Source organism: Plectropomus leopardus, chromosome 15 (assembly GCF_026936395.1).
Source record: "Plectropomus leopardus strain MGB_pleo_1.0 chromosome 15, ASM2693639v1, whole genome shotgun sequence".
Classification (NCBI taxonomy): domain Eukaryota; kingdom Metazoa; phylum Chordata; class Actinopteri; order Perciformes; family Serranidae; genus Plectropomus; species Plectropomus leopardus.
Window position 1 is genome coordinate 26,843,844 of NC_142190.1, and position 13,106 is coordinate 26,856,949.

Here is a 13,106-nt window from a genome sequence, read left to right on the forward strand (position 1 = left end):
TTGCACTGTTTTAGGCTACATAAATAAAATTCTGTTGTTGTTTTATAGGCTATAAATGTGTTAAGAATATGAAACACCAGAGTCAGGTTCTTTGTGTTCACACTCGGCCAAAAAGCTGACTCTGATCCTGAGAATAAAGTGATTTGATCAATCAATGTATGTCGGGTTATCAACAGAGATGACGTAATGTGTATATTAATGGATCATTCCTCCGGGGGGAAGTTGCTGTAGGATCTCGACAAATGACCGTTTACTTCCATTGTCAGGTGAGCTCGCGGTCTCCCCGCACCGTGCTCGGTAGATGGTACAGTCCACATGCAGCTCGGAGTTGTTGCTGAGGAGGTTCCACTGTTCAGCACATACCGTTAAATTGGCATGCAGCCTACGCTCGGGTCCTGTAGCAGGAGCCTGCGCTGCTTTTGAAAATGTTACCGCCTTCTCACCGGAGTAACCTCGGACAGCAGGGCAGGGTCGCATTATTTCACCTTTTGTGCAGTATTACAGGTGAGTCCGGGCTTTTTGTTGTAGTTTTATGTGTTAAACTAACGTACACAGAAGTTTTTTGAAAGAGCCGACTGTCTCGCGCGTTATGTTGAAATCTCAGCGAACGAGTCGGCAGAACTAGCTACCACCGCGTGCTCCAAGAGAGGATAATTTGAAGTTGCGAGCAAGTTTAGCAGGTGTCACTTAAAGAGCAAATGAAACTTGCTTACAAGTTCACTTCAACGCTTCGGAGTGTTAGCTAGCAGCCAGCGCCACCGACGCGGATGATAGTGCTACCCGAGGCTGCCATAGAAACAGTCCAAAGAAACCACCGAGGAGCACGAGCTATGATATTCAGTTATCTATACCGTCACCCAACCTACACTTGGGTCACTGCATTTCCAGTGGCAGCCATATTAGCTCCAGAAACATTTGCTACTAAAGTAACATGGTGCTATGTGTGTCAAGACGGTTCTTTTTGCAAAATGTTGAGGAACTCACATTTGTGTTAATGCAGACAAAGCTAAATGTCAGTAGTTGTCAGGTCGGAATGAGGGTCAGCCTCCATGTGTCCCCCTGCAGTGGAGCCTGAGCTCATTATGGTTTAATTAAGGGGTGGGCAGTTTACTAACTCCACCCTGAATCACGACAACTTTGTCCTCAGCGCAGTGTGCTTCTGTGTTTAAAACTAAAAACCTCAAAAAGTAAGGGTATCACAGTCTTACCTCCACGTCTGTCTCCAAACTGTCCTCATATCTACTCCCAAATTAGCAAATAATGTGTCTAAAAGAAACCAAGGAAAATGCATGGATGTATATGACAGTGTTTGATAGGATGTATGATTAAGGAACTTGTTAAAAATATGCGGACTGTACAGGGTTCTGGCAGATCCTCAACAAATCTTAAAACTGAATTTATTAAAAAGGCTTGAATTTGTACTATGTCTTAAATTAATCTTTAAAGTCTTCAAACTCAAAAATGGGAAAAAGGATTTTATGAATCGTGTGTCTGATGTAGCTTTTTAAATAAATGACAACACCTTAAAAAAAACTAAATGCATCTTGCAGTATTGGCACCAAAAACGTTGCGTTTTGTGTTACAAGAAATATTTGGGCAAAAGTGTCTCTTTCCCTAACTAAATGATTTTAATGAATGTTTTTCAAAAATTGGGGTTAAATTTCTTTTCAGGTGGCACTAATTAAAAAAGAAAATTTTAACTCTAACTGGCCTTAACCTGCAGCAACCCTGAATTAAATGCTTTTCATAATGTGTGATGCACAGAATTGGGCTAAGGAATCCCTGAACAAACCCTGTATGAGGAAATTAAATCCACACCATTTCAAACTTTGCTGTGCTCAATAGACAATCAATAGTCTTTTAAGAATGTGTGAATCAGGTCAGACAGTTTGCGTCTTTCCCGATAATTTCCTTTACCATATTTTTGCTTTATCTGGAGGAAAAAAAAAAAAACCTCTTTCCAAAATTTAAAGTATGTAACCTGAAACAGTTTGTTGCACGGCTCATGGGTTGTATTACATTGCAAAAGAGTTTCCATATTTCTTGTACTCACTTTATCTCACAGATTGTTTTGTAACTCAACAGTGGCTGTGTTAAAGCCATAAGCTGCAGTGCATGTGATAAATAGGATAGCAAAATGGTCTTCATATCTTAGACATAATCACATCAGAGCAGCATTGTACATCAGTGTGTTATCAGAAGCTCTTTCCATTGTCCAGTGAAAAAGAAATGGCTATATTGCATTTGCCGGGGTACTTTTCCCAGCATCATACCACTGCTTTAAAGGTCCAGTGTGAAGGATTTAGGGTATCTTGCAAGAAATGGAGTATAAAATTTCTAACCATTAGTTTATAGACACCTCAGAACAAAAATTGTTAGAATGAGCTAAACAGACCATTTACGTTTTCGCGTCGGCTGCCATAGTTCTCCTACTTGCCTGGGACGCAGAAGAAGTTTCAGTTCTGCAACCTACACACTGGACCTTTAAGGTTAAATTGGGGCTCTCTTGCACTTTGGCTACTGGGCAGATTGCAGAGAAGAGAACCTCTGGGCTGCTATACCAGGATTCATCTCCTGGACAGATCTATAACTCTTTTGATAAAGACTTAATGTGAGTCACAGCCAGAGTGACCCAGAGATCCTTTATCACATTAGTAATGAACTGCTCGTTCTGTCATGTTATTGCCAGGGGGATCCTGAAGTTCTTTCATAAACAGACTTCCTTCGGAGTTTAAGTTAAGGAGCAGAGACAGGTGTCCATTTGTCTAGCTTCAGTTTAAGTCTGCTGCCTGTATTTCAATGAGGGGTTTGACCTTGTGCCTTTTTTGAATGCAAAATAGATGCACACACACCCTCACAGCTTATAATCTCAGGACCTTAAAGTGGAAAAACATGCTTTTTTATAAGATTTAATGTTGTATATCTAGGTGCTCTGTGCTATAATTCAAATTATTTCTAGCCACAAGGGGGCAAAGAAAATCATAATAAACTGGCCGATACAAATTCTTTAGCTTCCACAGTTATGTAAGGGCCTGTGCATGTGCTACATTTATGCATCCTCAAATGCCTTCTTTTCAACATTTGTATGGCAGATGTGCTCAGAAGCGATCCAAAGTGTTCTCAAGTGCTGGTTTTTCAGGGCACAATGGCTGCACTCTGAGATTTAAAAAAAAAGTTAAACTTTTGGAATGCAACAACGTGTACTGAATGTAATGTGACAAAGCATAACTACTCACAGCCAGTAGCTATCTTATCTTTTTTTTAGATCTAAAATGTGTAATTTGTGTAAAATGTGTTAATATCCTCCCTCTACTGGCTACCTATTATAGATTAATAAGTGAAATTTTGTGACACTACAAGCTGCCATACAGCTGATCTTGCCCCTTTTCATGTAGTAGAAATTTGCGTTTCTACACTTACACATTGCTGCCCTCTGCAGTCAACTAGAAATGCTAGTCGCTAATGCTGTCCTTATGCGCCTTTGTTCAGTTCGATCACGCCAGTTGGAAAATATGTGTACAAAAAGTTGATTTAAAGGTCTGATAAGCCAGACTGTCGAGTGATCATTCAATCCAATCCCTATCATGCTCTGCACAGCTGGCTCTGCCACTTCAACCCTAACATCATCACCATTTATGTTCTGATTTCCACTTTTAACAAGCACGCTGCCCTCTGGCAAGACACACATATTAATACACTTGCTGCCACATAAGTGGTGCATGTGAAGGTAATATTGACTAAAGTGTGAACGAGCAGCAGAGTGTGTCCCTGGGGAGCAATGTGTCCTTGATGCCAGGATATCTATAATCTGTTTTCTACTGAGTGTGTGTGAGTGAATGAGACACATTGTGTTGCATTTGCAAACCAAACTGAAAGTGTCTCCAGTAGCTGCTTTCTTTGAGGATGTAAGGATTGTGAGAACTTAAAGCAGTTTCTTTTTATTGTCTGTGAGAGCTCAAGAAGAAGAAGAGAGAAAACATTCTTATTGCTATGTCAAGTTAGGCTGCATATAAGATCAGATAGACTTTGTTCTCATCACTTTTTTATTCTGAGTTGGAGAAAACGAGGGCACGCTTATGTAAGGTTGTCGTCATGTCACCAATAAAAATTTAATATGGTCGCTATACCTCTTCCATTGCATACTCTGTGCAGGAAAAATACTGCTTTCTTTCCTTTTACTCTGCTGTTATTTTTTCCACCCAGCCTTATCATGACAAAGAGAGTAAAATCAGTTTACGATGTGAGGCAGACGCTCACTTATAGTATATTGCATAGTAGCTGCTGTTTGGGTTCAGGTGGAGCATTTTTTTTACACACCACTTACGTTTTTGTTTGGGTAGAAGGGGAAATACGATGCATTATAATTTAATGCAGATGATTGGAATATTTTACTGTGTCCCTGTTTACACTTGTGTGGTATATTTTATATATATATACTTTTAAAGATTGCCAATTAAGTACCTTGTCATGGAGCATTTGTGGTATCATGCACTGTATAATGCAATTAAGTACCAGTTTATTGAAATATAGGGGAGACTGGGGATATTCGTAACACAAGATAGTTATCGCACTTTCAATTTCACAAATCTGAAACAAAAATCATCTGATTCACTCTGCACATGCTTATTTTAGTCCTTATTCCTTATGTGAAGCAGTAGCAAACTATGGCAGACACAGGCAAGCTTATAAGAAAAGTTGTTTTTTTTTTTACCTCATTTATTTTTGTAATAGCATTGCCTGCTATTCAGTTAAATTCACCAAACTTAAATCTTGTATGTTATGTGCTCATGTAGACAAGATGTCTTCCATGCAAGCTGTTAGTGCAGGACAAGCGCTCTGGGGTAATTATGACATATTAACAGATACACTATTTATAGCAGACACTTTATGGCAATATGGCTTTAAAATACTACCACAATATTTATAGGCTATATTGCGATACAGGTTATATATCTCGATGTTTTGAAATCTCCCATAAATGGCTAAATTATGACTCAGTCAGACAATTTGATTTACCATTTAAAATAAATTCATATTGGTCCAGCCAGCATAAGGTGTAGCTCAGTCATAGTTCAGATAGACACAGAGAATAGCTTCAGACAGCAGCCAGTACAGCTCTGCTAAACAGCAATAATGAACTCCCAGTGATACTGTGTGTAAGTAAAAACATTACTGTTTGTAGTGCAGACTATGACTAATTTATGCGAATAAATACTTTGAAGAAATGTGTTGCAAGATTTTGAAAAAAATATTTTTTTCTTTTGTCACAGAATCAGAATTTACATAAGTTTTTTTTCCCCCACAAATAGTGTTTTAACCCATATTTCTTACTCAAATAATTTCTAATTCATATTCAGCGATCCCACAGGTAATCAAGCATCCCGTTTGCATTTGTTTATATGCAAACGGGATGTTATATTTAAAAAAAAACAAAAACCGAGTAATTCCTCCAGTGTTTCACACTAGCCTCACTGTTTTATATTCACCAGTGAAAAGGAAAGGTTATCTTTCGCTTCAAATACTTTTTAAGTCTTAACTCACATGGTGCTTATATACATACATTGGAATAGTTTTAGCTGGCTGTAATCTGCTCATACAGGCTATTAAAATATGTCTTTCTCCATGTTTCCAATAGCTATGATGGGGAACAAAATCACAGTGGGGAACTGTTCAGTGCAAAAACTAAACTCACCAAAGTTGATTTGATCAGCAGTCTGAGTCAGCCAAAACAAGTGGGGTATCATCAAAAGTTGCTGTCTTTGAACTACAGAATACCTCCTTTGTGTTTCCTCTGTGACACTGTGAAATTGGCCAGTGACACTGAAACACAGAGGGAATTCTGTACAAAACAAACTTTGACTAACTCAGACTGCTGAACTCTCATGTCGTTTCAAATAAAGTTTGGAATGCATTTTTGCACAGAAGGAGGATTGGGGATTTTGTCACTTCCAGTGGAAGCACATTAGGAGGGGATGTCTTATTGGCCAGTATGAAGAGGAATGACTGCAGCAAGCAAACAGTGTGTGTGTGTTGGTGTGTGCGTGTGAATTTTTGTATGAATTTAAACCCATGCATAGCCTTAAATAGCACACAAATTCAGGAATAGAGCTTCCACAGCTGAACATCTCCCCACTGTTGTACTGATATCTGCTGCCCTTTCTCTGGATGAGCAATACAATGACTCATTATACCTACTGTGCAAAAAATGTAAAAAATGTGCTATCAAGAGTTGAGATTAACAGTTGAACAATTGGTTAATTTTCAGCCTCGTCTGGGGCTATATATGTAAAGTGTTTAAATTTGCTGTGTCAATTGGCATCAACTTGGCAAGTGACTAATATTACGACGTCTCATTCATGTGTCACACTGTAACTGGTTAAACTGTGACACCAGTCAGGATCTTTTTGTCATTGTGTGGAATCCCTGATAAGTCATCTTGCAAATTCAGACTTCATCATGGTGGCAGAGAAATCAAAAGACAAAAAAAAATAGATATTTTGTGCGTCATACTTTAGGGGAGGGAAAGTTCCCTCAACAGTGCAAATATTTGAGGACGCGGCCTTTTTAGAGAGAGATTGGCCAGAGACAGAGCTGTTTTTGGCAAAACAACAATAGAATATTTGGAGTCAGTTGCCAAGCAGCACAGAAGGTTTTGATTTATGATGATGTCTTCCTGCTGGCAGCTTGTTGCAATTAGTGATCTGGTTGAGGGCTTTGGCAGTCTAGCAGTGCTATATTGTCTTTTCTAAATCAGTAACGTAATTCCTCCGTTTTTTGTTTACTGGGATCCTGGTGATACATTTCCTCTCACTTGTGTTTCATACGTGACTTTGCTCTCGCCGCTCCACACTCACAGCCCTCTTTTTCTTCTCTCAGCGATGATGTCATCGTCGTGTTTGCATATCTCTTCCCCCTTTTTTTTTCCAACCGTCTCAGTCTGTTCACTCCATATCCCTTTGACTTTCCTCAACACACCGTTGAGCTCTTTGCTTTTGAGATGCCACATTTCTGACAAGTGCAGGTGACAGAGTGCATGGGTTAGTTATATTTGGACAAAGGACATACAGACAGCCTGCTTTTAAATCTTGAATTCAGGTCAGGAGGAGGAAAGCTATAGAGACAAAAGGAAATCATCAATGGATCACTCAGTCAGCTGTGTTATTTGTTGAAAAGCCCAACGCCTGCTGTGGTGGTATCAAGCTTTGATTCCAATCTGATACCCACAGATGTCAGATGGTACTAAACTTTGTTTTTAACGACTGACGTCAGAGGTAACACCGAAAATACTCTTCACTCACTGATTCTATTGTAGTATTTTTCATTTGCCACAGTGTATTATATTGATGACTCGATCACTGTGATAATCCAGTCTGATATTTTTAACTAAAAAATGTCATCTGTGCAATTTAATAGAAAAAGCTATGTATTTCTTGTCAGTCAGAAAACTGACTTGTATGCCCTATCAATAACAAGCCTTGTTTTTCATGGATTATTATTCTTTTTTTTTTTTTTGAGATTTATCAATTGATAAATGTGTGAAATTGCCAAAAAACATTATTAGTTATACGAAGTTATACGAATGCATCTTTTAGATGTCGACTGCTCAAGAACCCACAGATTTTCAATATTGAATAATGTAAAACAAAGAAAAACAGCAAATCTTTGGAGAAACATGAACTGAATCTGCAGCAATAACTCGATTCATAGGTTAGTTGACTGACAGAAAATAACAACTATTTTAATAATGACTTTATTGTTTCATTTAATTTTAATTAAAACCTCAATTCCAGGGTCTTCAAAGAATGGAAAGTAAATATTTAAGACATGTATGCACTTGGTTAAAAAGTATTGCCATTTTTGCTTTATTAATCAACTGCAATAATTAGCTGATTGTAAAAAAAAAAAAAAAAATATTGCAGATTTTCTATAGATCGACTTACTGTTTCAATTTGAATTTACTTACGGTGGAAATTTATTCACTTGTCTTTTCAGTATTTGTTTTGGTTTCAAAACCCTTCACATTTGCAAGGATAAAAGTGTTTTGTTTTGTTTTTTTAATTCTTCAAATATGGAACAAATGTCCACTTGGACTCAAGGATGAACTGATTAGATTTCGGAGGTCAAAGGTCAAAGTCACTGTGACCTGACCTGTTTTTGGCCAGAACTCAAGAAATCATTCACTAATTAATGCCAATTTTCCCACAGATGTCTAATAGAATAAAATGATGAAGTGTTGATCGTATAGATCTTTTGTGCTGCTGGGTTGAAGATGTGTGTGAAGCATTCATGTTTTGGTATTTATAACTTAATTGCAGTAACTTCCATATTTGAAGCATTATCAAGTATCATGACGACACATTGTTATCCCTCCTGTTCCTCTGCTAGTCCACCACAAGCTCATTGGTTGTTGTTGCACCATGTAACAGAGATATCAATCCTCTAACTCCTCCTTAAAAATAGTCTCTAAGTGCAGTGTATGCAGTGCATTTTTCTCACTGGAATTACATGTCAATATAGTGATAACTTGCCAAAAAAATACACTTTATACCTTTTATTAAATTAGTTCAAAGTCTCTAAATTAAATTAGTTCAAAGTCTCTAATTATATATGTATATATGACAGACATGGATGGTGGTAATTTTAGTTTTTGCCAGCAGTGAATTTCTCGCTTTCAGGATGGCATTTGAATAAGTGCAAATTAACATTTACAGTATTAATAACACTAATCCTTCAAAAAAGTGCATGTCATACATTTTAATGATGTATTAACCATCAAAGGTGTAGTGTAAGCGTTTTTAACTGTCCAAACCTGTTTGCTAATGAGCGTGATTGTAAGTGATTAAAGTTTTGTTTTTGCATCTGTCTCTTTGGCAGGTGTGTGGGGCAGTCAGGTAGTGGTGCCTCAGAGGGTGAACGCTGTGCTGGGGAAGAATGTGACATTAGAGTGCCGGGTTGAGGTGGGCGCAAACCTTACTCTCACTCAGAGTTCCTGGGAGCGCCGTCTGCCTTCAGGCTCTGTCACAGTGGCTGTCTACAATCCCCGGTACGGAATCTCCATCCCTCCAGAATTTATCAATCGCTTGTATTTTCGCTCCCCCTCCTCGTATGATGCTACCATTGTCCTGGGGAACGTGGGCTTTGCTGACGTCGGAATCTATACCTGTAAGGTTGCCACATTTCCTCTAGGAAACACTCAAGCTTCCACCACTGTCAATGTACTTGGTAAGTATCTATATTTATACGTATGTGTGTATGTGAGCAGATTTTCAATAGGGCTTTTTCTCAAACTACAGATTGTCCTTCCATGTTTTTATGTACCCTCCGCCACGAACATTAAGAGAATAGTAATGGATTGAGAGAGATAGACTCCCCACTCTCTCACACTCTGTCAAACTCAGACTAAACTCAGAGCAAATGGTAAAAATAGGCAGAGCTGATAAGATATGAACCAAGACTTTGTTACAGTATTGTCCATTTCTTGCCTAAAATGTCTCCAGAAACAGAAATTTTAGGCACACTTTGGCTATAGTACAAGAATTTGTGAACAGAAAGTGGGGGCCATACTGTTTCATGTATAGTAAAAACAGAGACAGATCAAATATGAACCAAGATTCTGTTACTGTGTAGCCCAATTCTCGCCTCAAATGTTTTCAGAAATATACTTTGGTTTACTGTCGTTCATTACCAGCCAGCTGCCATATTGTTTCTTCTGTTGAAACAGATAAATTTGGATTAAATCACCCATCAGTGGGCGCATTTATTGGTCCAGTCTAGAGCAGTGCATTCTGGTTATTGTAGATTTTCTATCTTTTTGAGTAAAAGCTAAAGCCACAGCCCTTTTCCTCTGTTTTCTCTGGTCATGTAGCACCAATACAATGTGTGTCTTTCTACTGCATAGACAGCTCAGTTTAAAAACAACAACAAAAACATCTTTCCAGCAGTGAAATATGTCTTTAAATGTGAATTAGTCATTAGACCAAGCAGTGCTAACAAAAGGTAACCATACTGGTAGTCCGTCATCATTGCTATTGTTTCTGGCACACGCTCATTACACAAAGCAACAATTGACTTGTGCAAATTTAGGGGATAATGTCATCGTACACAGGGCTGTAATTGTACAACAGAATTTTGATCAAGGATAACTCAATGTCAACATGATAAACATATGATAATAATATCATAATAATAATAGTTATATTAAATTGTTGGCCAGCCTGAAGTATGACTCGATCTCTTCAACCTCGTGGCTTTGAACATGTCCCTCTGAACTTTGGATGAGGTTATACTGCACAGGTGTTCTTGATATTGTGTCCCCCCTCTGCATAAGCTCACACTCTACCCTTTTCACAGTCATCAGTGGAATGAAATACAGAAAATCTCCAGAGCAAGTGGAGGGAGAAAAATTAGTTTTACGGCATTAGAAAACATCGATGTAGTCGTTGTCTAATATTAGTCCAGGCATTAAAGGGTTTGTAAGCAACAGCAGATTCCAATCCTGTGTTTTGAGTTTTGCTGAAGGGATTACTCTTTTTGTTTTCATTTAGATCAGCAGTTGTCAATCTTGACGTGCGTGCGTGCATGCGTGCGTGCGTGTGTGCTCACCCAATCCCTTTTGACATGACAGATCAAAGAGGTGGCTCAAGCTGCTCGTAATGGGTTGGATTAGGTAGTAGTGGAATGACATAAGCGGAGAGAATGCAGTAAAAGAAAACTGGTCCTGATAAAACTGAAATGTAATGTAAATCTTTCTACTTTCTCCGTCTTTATCTTTGCTCCCTCTCTGAATCACAGTGGAGCCGAAAGTCTATGTGTCTGCAGGTTCATCCGCCCTGATCGATGGTGGAAATGATACTGTGGTGGCCACCTGTATTGCTGAGCGGGCGCGGCCTCCTGCTGAGGTGTCCTGGGAGTCCAACCTTTTTGGCCAGTCAGAAGTGCAGCTATTTGACGAAGCCAACGGCACGACCAGCACACAAGTGAGCTACCTCTGGCAACCCACACGCCACGTCCAGGGCCACACACTCACCTGTGTGGTCCGCCACCCAGCTCTGCAGAGTGACTTCAGGATCCCCTACCAGCTCAATGTGCAGTGTGGGTGCCTTTTTAGTGGCTATTTGTTCAACCATATTCACAGCTGAAAGATGACCTTATAGTAAAATTGATATTGATTCTTTCCTGTTGTAAGGCTTTTATTAGGTATTTTTAAGGCCAGAATAACCTTGCAGACCTGAAGTGAGTATATGAAAAGTTGCAGTAGAGTTTATACAATAAAATGGGGTCAACTTTTAATGTCCAAGAGTATAGAAAGTACAGGTGAAAAATCTTAAAACTAACAGTATTTGATTTCCAACAGTAGTCTGTTGATGATGCTTAGCCTTGTCAGTGTTGACGTTTGATTTATTTGAAGCACTTCAACAACAATTCACTTTAGAAAACAGCTGAACTGACAGAGATGAAATCAAGGACAGCCCGTGCAGGCTCCTTACAGATATTAATTATGGTTTAAGAAAGGCTGTCCTTGGTGTTTTCCTTGAATTTTCTTTTTTCTCAGTCTGCTCTTCTTTCTGTTTCTGTCAGTGCATGTCAGTGTGTGCCCCTAAACTGTCAGTAGTGAAAATGTTTTCTGTCAGTAAAGCCCCCATACAGTAGATGTTAGGGCACATATCTGTACTTGTGGAGCACTAATGGGTCTCAGTGTAGCAGCTGCAAATAGACCGGTGAGAGGGGTAAAATTACCTCCTTGAAAATCTTTTTTTCATTTGACAGATGCAGTTAACTTTGGTGTCTGACTCACTGTTTTGTGACAGATGGTAACTATAAAGATGGTGATGCTCATTCAACATATGGCACACCCCCCCCCCCCAAAAAAAAAAAAAAAAAAAAAGATGAGCTAACATTTTGTGGATGACTAAAAATATCAACAGTTGGGGAATAGTTGTGTTGATTTGATTTCAAATTGTGAAAAGCGTCACAACATGAAAGTCATTAGTCTCTGTACAATATACTGTGTTTTTGAACACCTTAGTGCATATATGGAGGACACTGGCTCGTGTCTTGAGGCCATGACTGTCCTCAGACTTCATACAGTGCTGCACACAAACCAGGCAAATGGTCATCTTGATGACTGCCATTGCAACACAGCAGGAACAATTTTAAAATGTGTAAATTTGCCTTAGTATACCAGGTAGTTTAGTATAGTTAAAGGCTATGGTTGGACAAAATGATCCTTATGTGCAGCTGAACACAGTTTTCTAAGGTTGATTGTTTCTAGTGATTATCATTTTTTTCCCCTCTCTCTGTAGTTGCTCCTGATATCTCCGTTGTTGGCTATGATGGAGACTGGTATGTGGGTCGGGAAAATGTGCAAATGACATGCAAAGCCAACGCAAACCCGCCAGCTAATCACTTCAGATGGATCAGGTATGTGTATCTGTGTGTAAAATCTTTTTTTTTTTTTCTCTCTCTGAGTTAAAATTGACCAAACAGGCCAACTTTTCTTTCAGAAACTACTGAGGTAAGGTTTTGTGTTTAGCCAAAGAGCTGACCTAAACACTAAGTTGTAGCTTTAGAAGTACATTCAGTAAACATAAAATTCTGTTTTTACAGACTGTTAGAAGATAAGCAGTTGAAGAATAATGTTTACTTTTCAAACATCCAAAACCTCATCATTTCAAGTTAATATCCACAGTGTGCCCCGCAGAATCAGAAACTGTGTGTGGCGATTGCTGATGACGGAGATAAAGGTGTCAGCAAACTTCCCTTTTTTTGTTTGTGTGTGTCCCTTTTTTTAAAATCATTCTATGTCCTCTCTTTGGATTCCAATTTTCCAATTCATATGTACAAGGTCACGTCACAGGATAGTTGTTTAAGGGTGTGTCTGAGTGTCTAAATATTTGTGTCTCTTGTGCATCACAGGTTGGACAGTGAAATGCCAGAGGGGGTGGAAATAATAAATAGCACTTTGCTCTTCCTGCGTCCCCTCCAGCGGAATGACTCTGGAGTTTACAGGTGTGAGGTTGCCAATGACATCAACCTCCGCAGTCGGGATGTGCGCATTCTCATACAAGGTGAGCAGAGCATGCACACCGGAACACAGCTGACTCCTA

General features: G+C 39.0%; 1 protein-coding gene across 2 annotated transcripts in view; it reads left to right on the plus strand.

Moving 5' to 3' along the window:
* Nucleotides 1-299: 299 nt before the first annotated feature.
* The window catches only part of nectin3b (nectin cell adhesion molecule 3b), a 31,515-nt gene continuing 18,708 nt past the window's right edge, over nt 300-13,106 (plus strand). The window contains exons 1-5 of one of the 2 annotated variants that reach the window (XM_088088514.1): nt 300-504; nt 8,875-9,222; nt 10,792-11,091; nt 12,303-12,420; nt 12,916-13,067. In XM_088088514.1, the coding sequence (XP_087944640.1) occupies nt 426-504; nt 8,875-9,222; nt 10,792-11,091; nt 12,303-12,420; nt 12,916-13,067 (997 nt within the window). In that variant the 5' untranslated portion in view covers nt 300-425. The remainder of the gene's footprint in view (nt 505-8,874; nt 9,223-10,791; nt 11,092-12,302; nt 12,421-12,915; nt 13,068-13,106) is intronic. The other variant, XM_042500025.2, reaches the window with a different exon arrangement.